The 21,833-nt window shown below is 41.3% G+C and overlaps 1 protein-coding gene across 2 annotated transcripts; it reads right to left on the bottom strand.

Annotated features, from left to right (window-relative positions):
• Positions 1-1,029: 1,029 nt before the first annotated feature.
• On the bottom strand, positions 1,030-21,567 carry grhl2b (grainyhead-like transcription factor 2b). Of its 2 annotated transcripts, none has more exons than XM_085262677.1 (16): positions 21,243-21,567; positions 19,387-19,558; positions 18,782-18,849; positions 17,069-17,441; positions 16,402-16,460; positions 16,107-16,263; positions 15,227-15,338; positions 11,223-11,317; positions 7,455-7,613; positions 6,544-6,601; positions 6,228-6,367; positions 3,363-3,400; positions 3,133-3,224; positions 2,285-2,370; positions 2,091-2,155; positions 1,030-2,001 (listed from the first exon to the last, which is right to left on the bottom strand). In XM_085262677.1, the coding sequence occupies exons 1-16, from the start codon at positions 21,260-21,262 to the stop codon at positions 1,887-1,889; spliced, it is 1,809 nt and encodes a 602-aa protein (XP_085118803.1). In that variant the 5' UTR covers positions 21,263-21,567; the 3' UTR covers positions 1,030-1,886. The 2 variants fall into 2 exon arrangements, with proteins under 2 accessions (XP_085118803.1, XP_085118804.1); XM_085262678.1 differs by lacking the exon at positions 21,243-21,567 and adding an exon at positions 20,955-21,064.
• Between the last annotated feature and the right edge of the window lie 266 nt (positions 21,568-21,833).

Raw genomic sequence — 21,833 nt, 5'->3', positions numbered from 1 at the left:
TCCCAGAATGCATTCTTATTTAAATCACAATGGTGGCAGAAAGTACTACAAACTATATGTGATTTTCTTGTGTTTCTGTGTTGCCAAATATACTTTCAAGATTTGTTTTTAGGTGACAATGTAGTGGTGTGACCTTTAAACATCTCTTGGAATTTGCAAGCTAGCTATTTGCAAATGTGCTCTGATATTTATGGAGATGCAAAGTCTTGCTGGCCTAACAGCCACCTTGCCTTGCCAACATTCGGCTGCCCAGGCGGTTGGAATTAACAATACTTACCGAGAACAGCCTGGTCCGGGCACACTGTGTTCAAGACCCCATTCACTGTAAGGACTTCTGTTAAACTGAAAGCATATTCATGAAAACTGTTCACCAAGTCACAGCAACATCTTGGACAGCTTCTTTCTTAGCTGTTATGAAACTGCAATGAAACTCAAACATTTGGAGCCTCTCTGAGAACAAAAGTTGAACTAAATATTTTATAAAAAAAAAATATCAGTGGCTCCACATTATAGTTTATACATTCACTGAACAAGTTAAAAGAAAATGCCTGGATCAATCCTGGGAGGAGAAATAAAATCCCTTTAGGATTACATTAAAAAGAGTATCTGATGTAAGAATGAAGCGCGAAACAGTCGCTTTGGTGATCCCTTGTGAATAAACTAGCAGCTGAAAGCTTAAATATTATTTTAATAAAATAAACTGTTATTAGCTTTAGCTAGCTAGTGTACCGCGCTAACTGGAAAATGTTAGCATACTAACATTCCACATTACATCCTCTAGGTTACAAATAATAATAGTTCGAATGTAGACAACTCACCTAAATTTTAAAAGCTTTAACATATATATATATATATATATATATATATATATATATATATATATATATATATATATATATATATACATACATAGCATAGTACAGCTCTAGCTGCTGTCTTTGACTCCAGTTCTATTCATTGTGTTTAATGTTGAGCTGCTTTAAAATGCACAAAGAGAACACACTTGTATATGTAATTTATTAGTTTGGCAACCAGACTTTTCTATGTTTAGTCTAACAGTCTTTCCTTGTGTACTAGTGAGCATGCTAGCATTTAACTCACAGACTCCTAATCACAGTTTTGCCAAAAAATGATATCGCCATACCTTTATTAATTTTTCAACACAACCAAACACTTGAGTTTCCAACAACAACAGCATATCGCGTGTCTCCAATGAGATTGTTTTTAGTCTTCAAATGTTATTCTCATTTAGGACTAGAAATCATATTTATTTTGACCTGTAAATACTACAACACGGCTGAAATGAAGGGATATGACATTTTAAAACTTAACGAGTACTGTTAAAGAGTACTAGTTAAAAGTCACTAAAATGTAGCACTTGAAATTCTTGGATAAATTGCGAAATTTAAAATCTCATTAAAGCATTAATAAATAACATCTAACAAAAAAAGGCCAGCATGCAAAGCTACTAAATTACTTGGGGTAAACTAAATCAAGCTGCAGCTAAATACAGTACATCAGGCATTTCACAAGTCTACTCCTGATGTGTTATTTGGCAACATAAAGTCTGTACAGAATGAGGATAAGCATACATATTCTTTTATACAAAACAAACATGCTGTGAAACTGGAGAATACGAATCTGTGGTCCATCATCTAACCCCAAACCAGTTCATAGGAACGTCCTTTCAACAAGACAATCAGGAAATGCAATTTGCTTCATAGTGTAACAGTGTGGGAGAGATATCACGTGTTTCCACGTTGACCTCAAAGCATCTGTACAGCTCCAGTGGACTGTCTCCAGTAATGCCAGTCAGCTTATCAACCAGTCACAGTGTCTCTTTTGATTTTTTTCCCCCACAGTCTCTTGAGTCAGTTAACAAGCTGTCAAATCTCCGTCAGCATGATCTTGAAGGCGTCTGCGTAGCTCTCGATGCTGAGGATGAAGGTGTCTTCGTTGGAGTAGTGCTCGATGATGTTATCGTCCATGTTCACCAGGATCCTGCCGCAAAAACAGCAAAAGTTTGATTTCGTGTGGAAAAAGTTCAAGCTCCAAGTTAGTTTCCTCTTCCTTTTGTTTGCCTCACTCACCCTTTCTTACTTTTCTTGTACACCTTGGCTATCCTCTCCGTCGGCACGCCATATTTCTCTGATATCTACCGATGAGAAAAAAAAACAGAAAAGAAGCAAAAATAAAAAAGCAGCTTATGAACAGGCGCTCGGGCTGCAAACAAACTGTGCCTTTGACATTAGTTCCCACGTACAAACAGAGAGGCATCACTCACAGCATCCATCAGGCCTCTGAGCGTGGGAGACTTCAGCATCAGAGCGTCGAACACCTCGTCTGTCTCCTTTCTGACATACAGCAGCACTGCAGACAGGAGGGAGGAGAGCAGGCCACCTTTTAGTTTATATACATAATAATGTGCCTATGATTGGAGTGCACAGACGGAAGCACTTAGAGGTATTGTGTTTGTCAAACTAATCAGCAACCATTTATAAATCCTTTTACTACTTTTCATCTGATGTCAACAGTCCTTCGGGGCCACACAAACACATTTTGTTTTTGTGACATTTTACAGACTAAATAAGCGATCGGAAATCTGAAAAATGCAGTTTCATAACAGCCGGGAGGCTGCAAAAGGAGGTGGTGTGACTCAGTGAACCTTGCAAGGAATGAACTTTCAGTCTCACAGAAGAAGAAGAAGAAGTGCTTGGAAGAAATGGAAACGTAAGCATCTGTGAAGCTCCAGAACAGCTGCTAAATGTACCTCTATCTGCTAACATACAGAAGATTACCCGGTGAGACAAATCATAGATGCTTCTGAGAACGGTTTCATGTTGCTTATCCAAATAATCAGTTAAATCAAAATGATCGAATTGTTACTAAGCGTAAATAGTGCTGCTCGTGTTACGTATGATGGAAAATATCTGGATGGAAAAGGTTCTGGGCACGGTGTTTCCCTTTCTCGGGCCTGATTTGTTATAAATTGCATCGTTAATCATTAGAAATGTCAAACTCTCTTGCGTATTTCCCTGCTCTCCTTCCTGGACTTTGTCATTTCTAGAAGGTCACTTAAAGAAGACAGAAGAGATGACGTCCAGGTGTAGGAGAAGGCGGCCGTGCTCGTACCTCTCTTGTGCGCCTCCTCTTTGATCTGCTTGTGAGGAGACGGGCACAGATCTTCATCTGACGACCTGAACATCCTCTTCACCACCACACTCCTGTAAACACAGAACAGCGTCAGGTCAAGCGCAAGCACGTCTTCTTTTTTCCATTGCGGTGATGTGCACTTAAACTGCTTTCATTTGCATGACTTATATTTGTATGAAAACAGGAGTTTCGTGTTGACGCGTACTCACCCTTCTCTCTCAATCTCCTCTGTGTTGAAGGTAAACACCTGAAAAGGAAGCTTTAGGTATTAGTGGCAGAAATTAATCTTATTGAAAATATAAAAACACGCAGAAATAAATCTAAAAGTCTTTTCTATATTTCTGCACATATACGATTTACATGGCTCCTTAAAAAACAGTTAAGCAAATGAGACGAGAATGTTTTGCTCGGTTGTTTTTGGAGAAACTTCTCGAGTAGTACAGATTTCTGTTGGGGTATGTATGTGAACCTTCTAAGATGACTTCACCCCGTGTTCGAGGTGACTGATCAGGTGTAATGCTCAGAGTATATTTAACTCCACAGTGTTGATGGATTTCTGAATATAAACTGGACATTTGAGGTCCTTACACAAGATTTCTACTGGATTAGGAACTTTTAGGACTTGGATAGCAGGGCTTAGCTCAAGCCGTGTTCAGTTTGGGAGGAGAACCTCTGACCAAGGAACTCCTAAACCCTGCCAAAAGTCCTCTGTGAAGAAGGAAGACTTTTACAATGGCAGAGGTTGCTGGGGAAGTTAAGAAGCTGCCCAGTAGCAAGGCACCAGGTTTGGATGAGATTCTAAAGGCAACAACTGGTGAACCATCTGGTTCTTATATAGCTTTTCTAAACCTGCTCATTCACACAAGCCCTTCTTCTATCTAGGATTCACACAGATTCATATTCCGATGGATGCATTAGATTGAAGCAACCAGGGATCTAAACCACCAGCCTTCCAGTTAACAGATGACCTGCTCTACTTCCTGAGCTACGGCCACCCCAAATGATTTTCATGTGCAGGGAGGCTGGGCTGAGCCTTGGGGATAGGGTAAGGCTCTTGAAGGAGCCTGGAGTAGAACTGTTGATCCTCCAGGTCAAAAAGAGTTTGTCGATATGCTTTGAGATTTTGGTTAGAATGCCCCTTGGGGGCCTCCCTTTCTAGGTTTTCTTGGAGGAAGGGGCCGTAACACTATTATACAGGGTGGTGTATCTTGCAGTAAATTTTAAAATCCATGCCGAATGTAAAGTTTTACATGTAAATGTGTAATGTGTCCCATTCCAGACACGCAGCATATGTCCAAACAATAGTCAAACTCGTCTCGTGCAAGTATGTCTGGAGTCACGGCTGCTGTTCTGCTTCCCCAGCAAAGAGGACGTGTTTTGATCGTTACTGGTTAAATGGCTGAGGAATGAAAGCACTTTGAAATCGGATTATTCTTTTTGATACACCCTGTATATCTTGTCAACCCTGGGAATGCCCCAGGTTCCCCCAGGAAATACTGGGAAGTGTTGCTGGAGAAAAGGATGTCTGGAATACTGACTTTCAGGAAGCAGGTTAATTTTATTCTTCTTTGATTGTATAATTTATAGTTATAATTTGCTTCTTATATTCATTGTTTCATCCTTCCGGGCACAGATCCAGCAAAATATCCCAAAATATCCCAAGCCATCCCAACAATGGACTGTTCTCTCTGTTGAGGTCAGGAAAGCGATTCCGCTCCCTGAAGACCAACACAGAGAGACTGAGGAGGAGCTTCTTCCCGCAGGCGATACGGTCTCTCAATCACACCACCACACAGTACTGACCCACACATATGGTTCTTACACACACACTGGACTTTCTGGACATTGTTTTTGCACAACACTGGTCACTATATTCTTCATTTCCAGTTAATACTTGTACAGCTGCTGTTATTGTGTATATATTTATTTATATTTAGATTTCTTCATACATTCTTATATAGTTCTATATTGTGTATTGTGTATTTTGTTGTACAGTTATTTTATTTTCAACTTTAATTTATATATTTTATCTTATTCTTCCCAGTTAAATTTACCCTTCATTCTAATTTGTGTTGTACAGTTATTTCATTTTTAACCTTAATTTATATTTTATTCCTTCCTAGTTAAATTTACCCTTTTTAATTTTTCATATTTATTTCCTATCTTATTCATAGCCTTTCCTTTTTTTGTTTTCTTTAGGTCACGAGCAGTTGTCCAAGCATTTCACTACATATCGTACTGTGTATGACTGTGTACGTGACAAATAAAATTTGAATTTGAATTTGAATTTGAAATATGGAAGGATGTTGAATTCTTGCGTGTTTGGATTCAGTGTTTTCATATCTCCAAACATAATGCTTCTTATTTATACCCTTAAACTTTATTTTGGGCTCCTCTGGCCAAGAGCAGATGGACAGCAGTAGCGTTCTCTTGTAGCCTTCTTGTGCACACCTTTGTTTTTCAGTCTTGTGCTACAGCTTTTACACATCTGGAGTGATTTTTATGAACCCACCGAGTCTTTATTTGTGTCTGACTGTATATTGATGGAGTTAAAACTCCTCAGAGACGCTTCAGTAACCTTTTCCAGCCGTAGAAGCAACAAAAACGCTTTTTCATAGGTCTTGTTTGCTCATGCCACGATACACTTCCTCCACAATATTAAAAAGATCAGACCTTGATCCTTGCTCGCTATATAAAAACATGGTATCACTTCACACCCAATTCTCATTTCACCTGCTAATCCTCAAGGTTCACATACTTTCACCACTCACAGATAATATTAATGACTGAACATTTTCATATATTTTCATCTCTTTTGTTTAATTCTGCCAAAGACAGACTCGAGGTAAGCTTCCTCTCAGCCTGTAGGCTCTGCAGGCGCGCCATTATTTGTTCCTTTTATCCAGTTTTCTTAATAGGTCTTTGTTTATCCCATTGTGTTTCCTCTTTCATGTTGCCACCTACTGAGTTGGGGCTCTCTTTATCTACTCTAAGGACATGTGTGAAATTCAGATATTTTGGGTTACATTTTTGCAAAAATACAAAGTTTGCTTGAAAAAGAAGAGGTGACCTACCTGTCCGGCTCTCTGCAGGTTTCCAAAGTGAACATCGGGGATGAAGAGCACGGGCTGGGCATCCAAGTTGGTCATGGTCTTGAAATAGGTGGTGTCGGACTTCTTGGTGGCACTTATCACCCCGACGCCTCCGTCTTTCCCTGGAGATAAGTCCAAATGAAAAAAGCAGAATATGAATAGCAACAATTATTACTTATGAAGGGGAGATATATTCACAGTGATTTGCAAACCTCAAACTGAACCCTGGAGCTATAATTTTCTCTGATTATTTTTTCATTTTCATTCAAAACTAAATTATTTCTCACTCGGCTCGTACCTTTCGACTTCTTGCGTAACAGTTTTCTCTCCTCATCCCTTATTTTCCTCTCAGCTCCCTGGAAACAAAAAGAAAAGAGACATCAGTTTGTGTATACGAACAAGCCTCAGAAAAAAAACACATCTGTGTGTGTGTGTGTGTGTATGTAAGCTTCATTTTGTGCAGAGGATGCATAAACTGACCACTAGAGGGAGGACTGATGTCATGATATAACTGCCTCACTGCAGCTACCTGTCTGAATATTTTACAGTGAGTGCGCCTCTTACTGGTAACTCCCAGCAGCTCAGAACACACAAGTAACTTCAGCTTAATGACTTCACGTCAATGCCACATGAACTGAGACAAAACCAGACAGCAGTTAAACTCACAGTAGCGTATTTCTGTTCAAGCTTCTGAATTTAGTTCACTGTTTGAGCTGTTATGTAATCTGTACAGAAAATGAAGGCACGAACTTCATTTATAGTCCTTTAAACTACAACTTCTTTAAGTCACAAATTTTAGGCGCCTTTAATTATTAAAGAAACAGCTCACAACAAAGATTAATGAGGGTTTTTTTAAGGAAACAGGTCACAGTTCATGAAAAGAGTTTTTGAGGGTATTTATTGTCACCCTGAGTAACACAAGGCAAGTGCATTTTTATATCCATTGTATTCAAGAAAAGGCAGACACCTGATATCTCCATAACTGGGCAACTCACACCAAAACAATCTAGATGGACAAAAACGGCATTATAGGCCAGAGGGTAAACATGCACATGTGCGATTGGAGTGGGCTGTCCCTTTAAAATCTCTCCTGAGAAATGAATGAGTCAAGAAAATAAGAATAATCAAACTTACTAAACAAATAAGGCGCATTTGGTTCTGGCTAAACGACTCCACATATAAAGAAATACAGAAGAAGTGATCTATCACCTTGTCACAGAAGACCTTGATCTGTGAGTAGGCCCTGTGCAGCGGCCTGTTGCTGCGGTTGTTGTAGCTATAAGTGTCAATCTGGATCATCAGAGGAAGACCCTTCACCCCCTTCTGAGACGAGAAGTCTGTGCTCAGGCAGTTCACTGTGATGAAGATCTTCAGGGACACAGAACAAGGAAGGAGAGGTGGAAATGTTAAAATACTTTAACTCTGCAATTTAGGAATAAAAGTACACTCAGTCCTCACTTTTTTAGATACGCTGCTCTTTAACGCAGATATCCAATCGGCCAATCACATTGCAGCAACTCAGTTCATTTATGCATGCAGACATGGTCAAGACAACCAGCATCAGACAGCTGTCAGACAGTATTTCAGAAACGGATTTACTGGGATTTTCCCACACAATCATCTCTAGGCTTCACAGGATGGCATCACGAGCTCGAATAACTATCTTTACAACCAAGGTATGCAGAAGAGCATCTCTGAATGGGCTACAGCAGCAGAAGACCACACTGGGTGACACTTCTGTCAGCTCAGAACAGAAAATTTAGGCTGACCAAAATTGTACTCTGGAAGATTGAAAGAATGTCGCCCGGTCTGATGAGTCTCAACTTCTGCTGCAACTTTTAGATGGTGGAGTCAGAATTTGACATAAACAACATGAAACCTTGGATCCATCTTGTCTTGCATCAATGATTTAGGCTGCTTGTAGGTGTAATGGTGTGGGGAAATTTTCTTGGCACACTTTGGGCCCCTTAGTACCAATTGAGTATCATTTAAACACAATGTACCCATCTTCTAATTGCTGCTTCCAGAAGTATAACACGCAAAATCTCAAATCACCCCAATGAGTTCAGATGTACTCTGATGGCCTCCACAGCCATCACATCTCAATCCCACAGAGCACCTTTGGGATGTTGTGAAATGAGAGATTCACATCACAGAACGTGCAGCAACTGTGTGATGCTATCATTTCAATATTAATCTAAATGTCTGAGGAATGTTTCCAGCACCTTGTTAGAGTCTGTCCATATTTAAATCCCAAAGCGAGCCAGCATGTTTTAATTTTAAAACTCAAATGTTCGGCATACATAGTTTTGTCAGCTCTGAAACACCTTTAGTTAGCCAGTGGGAGCCTTTCCCTCCCTTTTTTTGACAGACACTTGGCTGTTAAGTGTCTAACAAACAAAATTCCTTTCCCCTGCGATGTGTTTTCTTCTCAGCAGATAAAAATCAAAAGTACAGCGATAACAGATCAGTGAGAAACTGTTTTCTTTTTCATGTGGTGGTGTTCCCATCAGTTAGAAAAAAAAAAATCTGTTATGTTTCTGCTTTTCTTGTTCGTCAAGCCTCGGCACACATCGCCATCAATCTTTGGTCTGTGTTATAAATGTGCAGTACAACAAAAGCCAAGGAGGTTGGTCATTAACTTGAACCATAAAAACTCCATTATCTACAGCAGCCAAGAGGAAAGCCTGTGGAGAAGAGGCAGGGTCAATGCTAAAGCGCCATTCTTTTATTATTCTCTGCTCTGCAGTACTTCTCTCACTTTTATTTTCTCTGATTTTTCTATTTAAACACCAAAGCTACAACCGTTAACTGCACCACCCGTTTATAAATACATGGCAGAGCAAGGTGAGCCGCTAAAAAGAAAAGAAAAAAATTGATAAAGATCGAGTAACTGTTTCTCAACAGCACCCTGTTGGAAGACTACCAGCTTAAATCCTTGGGATGTACTTTAGTGACATGTAGGAAGATTACTCGGCCTCATAAAATGAAAATAAAATATTACATGGGAACTTATGCTGTGCACTCTCTCTGGTTTCTATTTATGAAGCAATAAACTCCATTAAAAGTTTAAAATAATAAATAAATATAATAAAAATAATCAAGTACTTGTGCAAAGGGCTAACAAAAAAATCTCCCATTTCTCTCAGAGTAGTTTGTTTGTCTTCCCGTACAATAATAACTTTTCTCTCTAGACAGATGGGCTCTTGTGTCTAAATATTATGTAGCATTGGTCCATTTTTATGCTCGGGCGGGTCAAATCCTGCTGTTTTAACAAAGCTGTGTCTCTCTGATAGACACAAGGTGTTTTTAGGCTTCAGTGCCGTGACCCACGGGCATTAGAAAATAGTGAAACAGGTATGTTACTCTCAACTCATTACAAGGTGGTGCTTGCAAACGTCCCTGGCTGTCACTGGGCAGGCATCACTTTTCAGTCTGCAGGGATAATGGTGTAAACAACCATATTGTAACCCAAACCACAACCTCTTCTTAAACCTAACTAAGGAGTTTTTGGTATCTGCACCTAACCTGTCACTAAAAGCAAAGGTTAAACTGAATGGAAACAAATAAAAATTAATCTCCCAAAACTGGGACAAAAACTGTGATTTCTTGGTGACAGAACTGTGACTTCTGAATGCAGCTCAAAAAAAGAAGGCCAATAACTCTTAATATTCGATATTTTCCACTGCTGATGAGTCAAATCAACAATGTCAAAGGACATGCTGACATGGGCACAGTATTTAAACGTTGCATCTGCAAGCCACTTTGCAACCCACCATCACCTAAGCCCCTCTTTTTTCTGCTGTGTCTGATGTCGCAACTGTTGTTCTGGGTTTTGCAGCTGTTTTGATCTCTTTAGGCTTCACACAATAGAACAGTATAACAGTTGTAATCTTCCTTTGACTAAAGCGGCCCCTGACATAAGTTTTTCTTCAAATAAAAAGCACTTAAAGCAGGAACCTCTGTTTCAGGCGTGCACACCATATCATTTGCGCTTTACTCTGAAAATAGTTCTATTGTGTTTAATTGAGGCTCAGCCTCTGGGTGTTGTGTTCTTCTTTATTGCCTTACATCTTATTCATTTGACAAGCAGTGTTTTTCAACTTGCTATCAGGCATATCAGGCGTGTAAAAACATATCATGGAAGTGAAAAAGACTCTGTCTCTTTAAAGTCCTCCTGGTTTTCTTTTAGTCCTGACAGAGAAGAGCAAATACACTAAACTAGCAGGGCAGTACACCTGTTTCCGTGGTTCAACATGCATACGTTCAGGCTCAATAGTTGTGCAGATTCAGAGAGGCAAAAAGAGTGACAGAAGGAAAGAAAGACAGAAAAAGATGAACAGACAGAGCAAATATTTATCTAGAGAAGTGAGCTTGCATTTTCTCCAGCACTGTCTTTGTCCCCAGGCTGCTATTACAATGAAAGAGGCACACAACACGGAGTGATTCACACAGTCGCTGGTGCTCACACAGAAATGAGGGCAAAACAAACAACAGAGGGTGGGGACGGAGACTAGTGTGTGTGTTGGCCCTTGGGGGCACTCTGGAGTTCAAACACCGGCGGGGCTCCGTTTAAGGAGTGGCCACAAAGGAGGACAAACAGAGCAAAGCTACGCAACACTGCCCGGCAGTTTTATGACACGCAGTCAAAACCACTCCGATCACAGCGGCAGAAACCATTTGCCAACGTTTTAGGAATCAATTGTTGATTTCAAAATGAGCGCAAGAGCGTTAGTGATGCCTACGGGTCAGGCAGGTGCTTGCATCACATTCGAAAGTGCTTTTGTTTGCCAACAACTGAATCAGCTCAAAAAACCTGTCCCACTGCTTTTTCTTATTTCCAACACGCCTCCAGCAAGAGTAAATACTATGGAGTTTCTGGGAAAATTACAATGACATTTATTTCCTACACACACACGCACACACACATGCACACGCACACACACACACACACACCCAGCCGTAATAAATTTGTACCTTGGCCTCTTCGTTCACATCCCAGGTGAAGGAGACGGCGTTGTAGGCGATTTCTTCAATGTTGCTGATCGTGTTGAAGCTCTCCTTGTAATCAGCTGTGGGGACACACGGGGACACGGTTCATTTCAAGTATGAGTTCTTCAGCAAACAGTCATACCGCCCCTCAAACCGGTCAATAAAAGCAGGTAGCTATTGTTATTTAAGATAAGCAATGAAATGACACGCTTCACTTTTGTGAGATAAAGCCTTATCGGCAAGAGCAAACAGAGACTCGGGCTTCAAAGGCAGCAGGAGGAAACACAGAAGACTATTGGCCGCAGAGGACCACATTAAAAGCCAGTCAGATGAGTGCATCAGATTCATATTGTTGACCTCAGACTTACAAACAGGATGGACTTGCAGGGCTGTGGTATGCTGGCATAATGACTCACATGTGGCCCGGGATTTTATTTCAATGTAAAGACTGTAAATGACTATCATTACTGTAAGAATGAATTTACGTCTGTCTATTTTAGCAAAGAGATTTCACGCGTCCCTTCATTTTGAGGATTTAGACTGTAAAACTGCGGAGAGATTTGTGCTCATGTGGCCCATTTCCAAAGGTTTATATCGTTATTTGGAAGGAACGCCACAAATATGCAGATAATGAAGAAAGCATTGCCTGCCACACAATTTTTTGCCACTAAGTAAAGTATAGAATCCATCATCCATCCATCATCTCCAAGAAATAGCCTTGGAATAAAAATCTTCGTGTGGGAGGATGAGATCCAATTGTGATCAGTTCAATGCCCCCCGCCCTCTCTGTCAGTGACTGCTCATCTCCTCCCTCAACCTAACCACCGTTACAGCAATACTTCCTGCTTTCTGAACAGGTGCACAAAGCTGCAAGGCGAGCAGCAACAACATGCCTGTCTGCTAACAGCCCACTTTAAGTAGGCTCATTCAAATGATCCATTCTGTGACGCTGCCCAGGGGCACGACGGATCCCGCCTCATCCCCACTAACCCCCACGACTCGCTATTCACCTCAGATCACCGAATATCTTCGAGTTACCGTCTGAGCTAGCTGAAGCTGCGGGGACGACGGCCCGTCCTCGATCGCTGGCCTGGTTTGTCAGCATGATCTTTAACGAATGTATACTTTTTGAAAGATGAGCGTGTCCGTGTGCAGATAATATCTCTCTGTTGATACATGATAACGATCTTTGTATCATATATGCACACCTATAAACAGAAACTCATTACACTAGCAAATGCCAAACAGGGTGTCAAAGAATTGCAGGCTGAAAAAGCTACCACACTTCCTCCAAACAGACGCACACATGCGATTACATGAAAACAGCAGTAAAATACCTTTAATTTCCAAGTAATCATGTTAATGCTGAGATGAATTCAAGTTCTTGCTTTGCAGTTATTTGAAGACTATTTATGTAATTTGATAATAAAATGTGCCATATAATCTTACTCTTTCTCTTAACTGTGTTTTCCTATGTGTCTATGAAGGGACCAGGAAAGCAGACAGCTACATTTGGTGCACCTGGGCAAAGCAGTCCTGGATGACAGAAACTCTTATGTTGGCTCATTAACACCTAAATTAGCATGCTTTCCCTTTAGTTAACCTCTTTTTTATTTAAGTTTTGCGACTCATCTCTCGTTTCATTTAGTTATAACAATCTCTTATTTTATTGTCGTCCGCTGTGTGATCATTTCTGCACTTATCGTAGTCTGGGAACCCGTCTAGAAAAAGTGGGCTCCTATCCAGGATCTGAACACTGAGCCCTTTTGCAAACTGAGGTTTTATCTTCTAGGATTGCCTGGGTGCCCTGTCACAGCAACAGCACAGTGGCTCTAGATCCCTTTAAAAGTACAGTTCAGCATTTTGAGAAATGTTGTTATTAGATGCCTCATATCACTTTCAAATCCGTGGTCACAGTCAGGAAACAGGAGGCTCTGTTTATCATCAAGACTACTATACTTTCTGTCTGTCCTGAATACACAGTAAACCAAACAAACACGACTAAAAGTCAATAATGGATCTTCCACAGGGCTTTAGGAAAACATTTAATGCCAAGATACTGAATCCTGAGTTGGCCCATGTGAATCCTAGAAAGTGCTTTGAGTGCTCAACTCAGTTGCTGCCTCTGCAAGCTGCTTTGCAACCCATCCTCCATCCTAGCTCCTTGTCCTCATGCTATAACCAAGTTGCTGTGCATACTTTTATCTCGGAAATCAGATGTCACTCCTGACCTTTGTGGGTCCAGACTTTATTTTGCTCTTGAGCTCCATGTGTATTTGTGACACACTAAATAAGCAAGCCACAAATACATAGCAGTGGTTGCTGTTTTACAGTTTTACTAATGTCAACATGTATTTGGATTGTGAAGTTGGAGTTGCTGGGGTTTCTCCAACTTCCTGAGTTGGAAATTTGACTTGATGGGTGTTCCACTTGAAAATTCTGATTTGGAAGTTGGGATTTACCACTTCAAATTGAATTCTACTATAGCTGCAACCTTCAAATCTTCTTTGTAAAGTAAAGTTTTTAACCCAAGCTTTTCAGGAGGAAGCGTGCACGTCATTACGTAATAAAAAGCAAGGTGGATGTAAAGGAAAAAAGGGGAAAAGGTTATTTATTCCACACATAACTACAACTACAAAACAAGCCTCCAGTTGAACTCTTGATTATATGTTTATCTTACTAATATACCTTAAACAACTGTCAGAAAACTGTTGCTCCACATCGTGCTTACTTGCCTAACTTAATCCACGCATGCCGGGCCGGCCCAACCACACAGACCAACAGACAGACAAACAGAACAGACTCACAAAACCAGGGAGAAAAAATGGAGCACAACATTTACAAAATCAGCTTAAAAAAATCAAGAACAAACATTAAAAACGCAACAAGTTAAAGCTCATAACATATTATTTAAATGTGACTTAATATATTCAAGCTAAATATTGGCCTGAATTCTCTATGACTACAACAGCAGCATTAATCATATATCTTTTGTCTCTGATTAGAGCCTACTTTCACTAAAGTGGTCCTGACACAACTGTCTTTGAAAATGTTCAGTTCTTCCAGTGGATCTACCCATCCGAGAGCAAACTGACCAATATTTTCTTGACTAAAAATGAAAGAAGTCCAAAATGTTAACGGGTTTGGCATCCTCTGGATCGTCTCTCCCGGCAGATGTAAAGATGTGTGTGAATTGTAGGCTGATTGGGACTTGTCTCGGGTTGTATAAATATAAGAATTAAGATGAAGATCTAAACTGGGGAAGAATTACTTCCAACAGACCACGACCAGCTAAGGTAACAGTGTGGCTAGCATTCCTCTCCCTGTCCTGACAAGCTGCCTATGTCTGTGTGTGCTTCTCCCATCGAATTCTCCCACATACCTCTACATCTCCGCTCTCCGAGCAGGCCCTAGCTTGTCAAAAGGCAAACCGCCTACTCGCTTCTCACACACACTCATTCAACAAGGCGTAGAAAAAGACGGTTCAAATTCAAATGCATCAACTGAAAATCGACGGCAGACAAAAGGTCAAAAGTGTGACGATTACGAGTCTTCAGATGAGAACGCGTTTACCCGTGGGAAACGCTGTGAGACGGAGTTTCACAACTTCAAGTTGAACCCTGCTTTGGATTATTGTTTTTCTCTCTTTTCACAATTATTTCTGCTCAGTCTCCCAGGTAATGTGAAAGAGATTAGAGGATTTAAGTGGTGGGTCTCAGCCATACGTAGACATTAGGAGACTCAGGTGTGTGTGCGTGTGCGACGGCCCAGCCTTTTGTCTGATGGTGGGCAGCTGTACGGCCACAGACAGACATCTGGGTGGAGGCTTGTTTGCTCTCAGTTTAGCAATGCTGTGTTTATTGGTTAAGCACATTCCAGCATAAATGTGTCATCTTGTCCTTTGCTTTGTGCGTTTTCATTCACTCATCTGTTCAACATGGGAAGGAACATGAAGACAAAAAGATGGAGGGAGGCAGTGAAAGTCTCACCGATGTCCAGGACTCGCTGTTTGGCCGTGTGCTGCCGGGAGTGCCAGTACTTCCAGTATTTAAGCTGCTCGTCTCGGTTCTTATCCTCACTGAACACCACCATGATCACACTCTGAGGAGGGAGACGAGACAGAAAACAAAACGTTAACACGACTTATGAGTCAGACAACACCAGTCCTATCTGACATTCATTTTTATATTACAGCTTGGCTTTTATTTGTAACTTTGGACTCAGATTATCTCCAGAGAGTTGCATCAATATAACAACAAAAAGGGGATGATCACCTCAAAATTTACCCAAGTTTTAATAAACTCTGTCTGAGTGATTAGGGTTAACTGTTTCCTGCTTATCCTAGCCAAACTGCTCACATCATAATGGCCAAGCTATGAAAAAAAAATCACATTTTATGAAGTTAAAGGCACATATTTTGCTACTTCACAGCTTCATACTGGACTCTATCTTAATCTGAGAGTTTATCTGCACTTTCCATCTGCAGCCAGAGCCGGGCCTTGAGATGACTACATTAGCGATAATACTCTTATTGACACCACAAAGAGAAAATAGCAGAAAATCCGCTTTAAAAGTGAACATTTGGAGGAGCTTGAAGCCTTTTAGCTCAAGGGGATTACTCCTGCATATGGTGACCTCATTTGGGAGTTTGGAAATGTCAGCAGCCAATCACATAAAATAAGGAAAAGAACAACAGATTCTCCTTAATTTCTTACCTTTGTTTTAGCTCTGTTTTTGATCTCCACATATTCTTCTGGGCAGTATCCGATTCATAACATCTGAGTTTATATTTTAGCAATTTTAGCAATTTTACTTGCTACAGGTCATAATGCCGAAAGAGAGATTAAAGACGGATGTGGACATGCTCACCCGGACTTTACTGATGGGGTGTCGGAGGCGCTTGTTGGCGCTGAGCTCGTTGAGCGTCACAGCGTAGAACTGGCCTTTGTTCAGGTAGGTCATCGGCCCTTCGCCCTGCTTCTGACGCAGCGAGCGCGTGGCGTCCAGCGTGTACTGGAAGCTGTCGCTGTACACACAAACACACCGAGAGCCCCGTGACTGGAAATGACAATCGCACCGAAAGGCTCTTCTGGTTACAAAATGGTCTGCATGTGAACATTTACGCCACAGCCACTGTGATAGCAGGTGGGCTTGAGTCACTTACATTCCCTCCTGATGAAATAAGAAGTCACCTGTGGCTAGAGAGGAAGGCGAGTGGTACTTCTGTTGAAAAGGCACAAAAACACAGAAAAAGAGGAAATTATTCAATATAAAGGCACATTTTAGAGGAACTGCTCAAACAATGCTGCAGGTGGAAAGACGTGAAGGTCCTGGTCAGCTGGAGACCTCCGAGCTACAGGGAGCACATCGGATGGACGAATGTAGTGAGCCTTTAACCTCTGAGTGATTCATATTTGTACATTTATCAGTCTCTGTCCAGCATATACAGTTCAAATCATCAGCAGTCCTCTTGTGTTACATTTCCTGTTTTAGTGCCTGCTTTATTTCTCTTCCCGGCATGCCTTCTAGCACCTCATCATTCATGCAGCGGTGGTTTATAGGATTATAATAACAACACAGCAAAAAGAAGAAAAGAAGCAGACCTGATCCTGTCATTGCAATGCATTGTGGTCTACTGAGCAGCTTTGGACAGTTGCTATATTCGCTGATTATCTTGTAGATTTACTGGCATCAACAGCACATAAACTACAATGCCCAACAAGTTTAGCACCAACAGTGTGCTTTTTTTGTTCAGTGTTCCCTTAAAAAGAAGCCGATTCTATGTTTATCTTCATCAGTGTCTGTTCATGTCACACTCTTTCCATTCTCACCGCGTCTCGTTCCTCTTCGTACGGACTGTCAGGCGGGCTCTGCTCGTCGTCTTTGGCGTACGAGTTGTGACTGACCGTGGTCACCTCATACGGAATCTGTTCGTAGATCACCCGCGCCGAGTCTTCTCCTTCCACCCTGTAGTGAGCCCCCCCTCCTGGCATGAAGACGGGCGCATATACCTCGGCCTTCACCACGGCAACAGCCGGAGAGCCTCCGTCCCCCGACCCCGTCGAGCCGCTGAACTGCTCCCGCTTGGTCTCCTGGTGCTCGGTGTTCAAGGACAGGTTGACGGGGACGGACTTGAGGACCTGAACGCGGTTGTCCACCATCTCCACCTCGCTTTGGCTGCTGGGGTTGTTCTGCAACATCGGCCTGAATAAAAACATGAAATTAATAGGATTACATGTGTTTCCTTGTGAAACGCACAAACTATTAGATAGTAAAATTATTGGGTGAGCTACATCTTGAGGTAAATGTCTGCTGCTCTCTTTACGGCCTCAACAAAAAAAAATAAAATAAAAAAAATAATCATAAGTAGCCCTAAAACTGATGTTCGTTTTAGTAAAAGAAAGGTTCCCTGTGGTGTCTTTTGTGTGGGTTTGATGTACGCTAAAGCAACAAATGGAATAAAACAGGTAAAACATGCATTCACTATAAATAGATATCTGTATATGAATATGCAAAATCTGTCTGCAGGAGGCAAAAGCTTTGGCACTTCAGGAAGCTTTTTGGTTTATGAACAATCAGGTTTTGGTTGCATGCAGGTAAAAAGCCTGCATGGAGGGCATAAAAGGCTAAGCATTTGATGAACTGCGATCTCAAGACCACTGATTATAATCTGATGATGTTTAATGCAGGTTTTTGTAATTTATATGAATACAGCAGTGACTTAGCCGATTCCCAGAAAAATCACATTGCGACTGTATTTTGTGCTTCTTTGCTGTTTTTTAACTTCAGGGGGTCGTTTTTTGGCTTAACTCTAATAAACATGGTTACAGAGGGTCAATGCAGGTCTTTAAAAAAGTCCCCTTTTCATATTTTAAGATGTAAAAATGCGTTCGCCACTAAAATACAACACATGCAGGTTTATGTAGAAGAAGAAAACTCCAATGAGAAGCTGCTTTCATTTAAAGGTTAGCACTAATTTGCAAGTCAGCGTTGAAGAGCTGAAAAATAATAATAAAATAAATGTAATGATGCTCCCAGGCACAGTTTCTCTAAACACTCACGCAGCATGTTGTCTAAATGGAAATGAGGCGATGTTTCCCTTTTTACAGATCAGTAAGTAGATAACAGCAGTTTGCTCCCAGAGCCGGAGCGTATTATATCATCAAATCTTTTGTATTCTTCTTTTTTCCTCAGGGAGCGGGAGCCTTTCATTGGCTTCAGTCCAGTCTGGGCTTCTTTCTTTCAGTATCAGTGCTTGGAGTGAAACAAGACTCACTGATCTGTGATATTTTCACACGTTCATGCTCCTGGTGTTTGTCTCATATCACTGCGACCTTAGATTAGATGACTCGCTACTATTGTAACTGAAAGCAATTTTTGAAGAAATGGCTTTTTGTATTAAACAGTTTTCATAGAACATCTTTTTAACTGTCTACTTTCATTGCACTGAGCGCCCTTGTTTGTTTCCACCTGCTGCTGGAAACGTCGACCACCATGTTGGGCGTATTTTCGTGGTGTTTCGAACGAGGCGAGTGTTCACTGACCTCTTCTCCTGTTCCTCTGTAATTTCAGTGGCTTTGGAAAGTTGCAGAAGTCTCTTTTCTTTGGGCACCTACAGAGAAAAGGAGGACAGTCAAGTCACTCTCGGTCAAGCCTATAAGGGAGCTGTAGCTCCCAGTTTAGTGTCCCACATGCAACATGTCACCTGTTTACGTCAGACCTCTGTGCTGTGTAATGTTTCAGTCGATTCAGTTAAAACAATTGTCATTGTGGTCTGATTTAACTTATTTGACAAATCTAAATAGAAAGGAAATGTCCAAAATATGTTAATTAATATGCTGCTACATTTTAATTATTATTTCATCTCCTTTCAGCCAGCTTTCCTCTGATTGGCTGCCCCTCACAAACAAAAAGCTCTGATCAGCAGGTGAGTGCCTGAGATGACCATATTGGGGATATCTGATCTCAGTGACATCATAAACGTCAATCAGTAGAAAAACTGTGTTCAGAGCTTTTAGACAGGGCTTACTTGCACACACACCGAGTTCATTATCACTTTTGCTATGTTGAATGTTTCATTAATGGTACAGATGCATGAAAGAATCAAAGGCGAAGGACAACAGGTGCTCTTTATGAGGGTTTTGGGCACCTTGTAGTAGTCGTAGAGCAGACCCAGGGCGTTGGCACTGTCCTCGTCTCCATTGATGCTCATCATCGCCTTGGTGGCGGCTGTCAGCGGGTTCTCCAGGTACGACCGCCACGCCTCATCCTCGCTGGTGTACGCCCTCCTCTCGTTGGGGACCACCACTACCAGACGTTTGCTTGAGAAGCACAGGGATTTAAACACTGTTTTACACATGTACAGTTTTTTTTGGTAGGCGATCAAAAAAACATGACAACTGTTATTTTCCAGGCTGAACTGTGATGGATGAACTAATTAGCTAGAGCAGCGTTCACGCCTGTCTGTTTTTCTCTGTGTGTTTTCCTCTTTGCTCTTTAGGCTCACTTAAGATCAGATCAGAGACCAGTTAAATACACACAGTGTTGCCACAACATCTCTCTGAGCTCAGCCAATCACAGGAAAGGCTCCGAATGTGGCAACTTGCACAACGAAATGCTCCTGTCATGTCTGACAGTGGCCATTTTTCATTTGGCTTTCATGTTTGTGGCTTCAACACACTTCTAGACATTTACACAGGAAATATTAATGAGAATTTTTTTCTTTCATAGATCTCTGTGTAAGTGTATGAAAGATCCGCTTTCTCTATTTGTGCACTGCGACCAGTGATGCAAAAGCTTTATACAGAAAATAAAGGGCAAAAGAGAAGCTCCGCTGTGTCTTCCTTATACTGAGTCACACAAAAAGGCACGATGGCATGCTTTCTTTACCCGGCTGCAAATAAATAATGCTCCTGCCTTTGGATCGAGCTTGTATTGTGAAAGAGGGTCGCCGGAAAGCAGACGTCTGAGCGATGTTTAGGAGTTTTGGAGCTTTAATCTGCTGGGTTTGAGTAAATGTTAACGCTGTGTGTCAAAATAGAGGCAGACACCTGCTGCTTCCACTTATGCGGGAGACAGCAGCTCTGCAGAAAAACTGGAAAATCAACTATGGGCAGCCACACTTTGACAACCATATTTGTTGCAACATATACTTCTAATAGTGATGATAATGGATGAAATAATAATTGATTATCGTGTTGGGAATGATCTAACTAAATGAAATAAGGCATAAGATTATTTTTAATGCAGTTAATCCCTGTTATAACAATATTAGACACAATTACAATTTAAATTACACAGAATTTGGAGAAAGCAGGACACCTGTAACATCTGGTCTGTATTATTAATATTATTATGATTGTTAAGGAAAAAATAACAATTTTAATTTTTAATTTTCAAGAGCAAAATCCTTCTGACTCTATTAAAATTTTAGCGCTGCAGTCCAAAGGTTGATTTCTTTAAAATAACTGTTAATAAATAAAGGAGTTTGTATATCCCGTTAGAAAACAACAGAAGAGACCAGCAGGCTTTACAAACTGTTCCCATTCACAAGCAGATCCAACACGCTCTCTAGGCCTTAAATAGGAGGAGGGAATGAAACGATGCAATGATATCCAAAAGCAGCACAAAAAAGTATATTTTTTTAGTTAAAGTGTTTAAAAATAACAGTCCTTGCACCCTGAAGGTTTTCCCATCAGTCAAAAATGGCGAATTCACCTCTAATGAAATCCACGGCGCCAAGCTTGTCAGCTTCTCCTCCAGGCCCTAGAACAGCTTCATATCTGTCATAAACAGTCCAAACGGAGCGAAACCGGTACGCGAGCCCCATTTTACACCCCCCTTATTATTATTATTTTTTAAAGTGTGTGTGTCCTAAACAAAGGTAATCCCGGGTTTAAAGCAGCTTCGTTTTAATAACAGACTCAAAAGAAAACACTTGAACAACTTTCTCCCCCCCGCATGTAGAAATCAGCAAAGATCCTCTCCTCTGGCTCGATCACTTACTTGTCTGTCTCCTGTGACATATTTAGCTTCCTCTACGATTCTTCCTTGTGAAACTGGACTTTCAAGTCGGAGCAGGTAATAGAGTGAGAGTGAGTTGCCAGAAGTTGGGCTACAGGTAAGTCGACTTTTTCTCGCCCCGCTTCTTTTCTCCCTGCCCCTCTCTCCCTCTCTCTCCTCTCTCTCTCTCCCTGTGTTTGTGTTTGGCTTGCCTCTCCTCCGCTCCTTCCACCTGGGCAGGTAAGGCAGCAGCCAATCCCTCTGCGTCTCTCTCGCTCACCTTAAACGTAGATTACGGTGACAAACATCAGCGTGTCATACTTAGCGCATTGCGATATTTGCCATGACTCTCTTTTAATGGCAGCCGGTCAACTTTGTGGCTCTGAATTCTTTCACAGTGGAACAATTGAGGCTGAGGGCGAGTCTGCCCGCTGATTGGCTGCTGTCGAGGGGAGAGGAGATCCGATTGGCTGCTGGGGGCAGGTAGAGGCCCACCTTACCTGCGAGCGAAGCAAAGACGCCGCAGTGACACAGAAAACGAAGACACACAGGAAACAGATTAGATTTACGGATTTTTACGGCTTCAGATATGAT

Source organism: Mchenga conophoros, linkage group LG22 (assembly GCF_057382185.1).
Source record: "Mchenga conophoros isolate Kocher_MC1m ecotype Shallow Benthic linkage group LG22, M_conophoros_male_GT1.1, whole genome shotgun sequence".
Classification (NCBI taxonomy): domain Eukaryota; kingdom Metazoa; phylum Chordata; class Actinopteri; order Cichliformes; family Cichlidae; genus Mchenga; species Mchenga conophoros.
This window is presented reverse-complemented; position numbering and strand designations above follow the sequence as displayed.

What these genes read in the sequence shown, in the direction of transcription:
- grhl2b (XM_085262677.1), bottom strand. Translation starts at nt 21,262, where the DNA reads ATGTCACAGGAGACAGACAA. An exon ending in ACGAAGAGGAACGAGACGCG is followed by an intron (nt 16,461 to 17,068) that starts GTGAGAATGGAA and finishes CCTTTTCAACAG; the next exon opens with AAGTACCACTCGCCTTCCTC. An exon ending in ACCTGCAGAGAGCCGGACAG is followed by an intron (nt 3,401 to 6,227) that starts GTAGGTCACCTC and finishes CTTCCTTTTCAG; the next exon opens with GTGTTTACCTTCAACACAGA.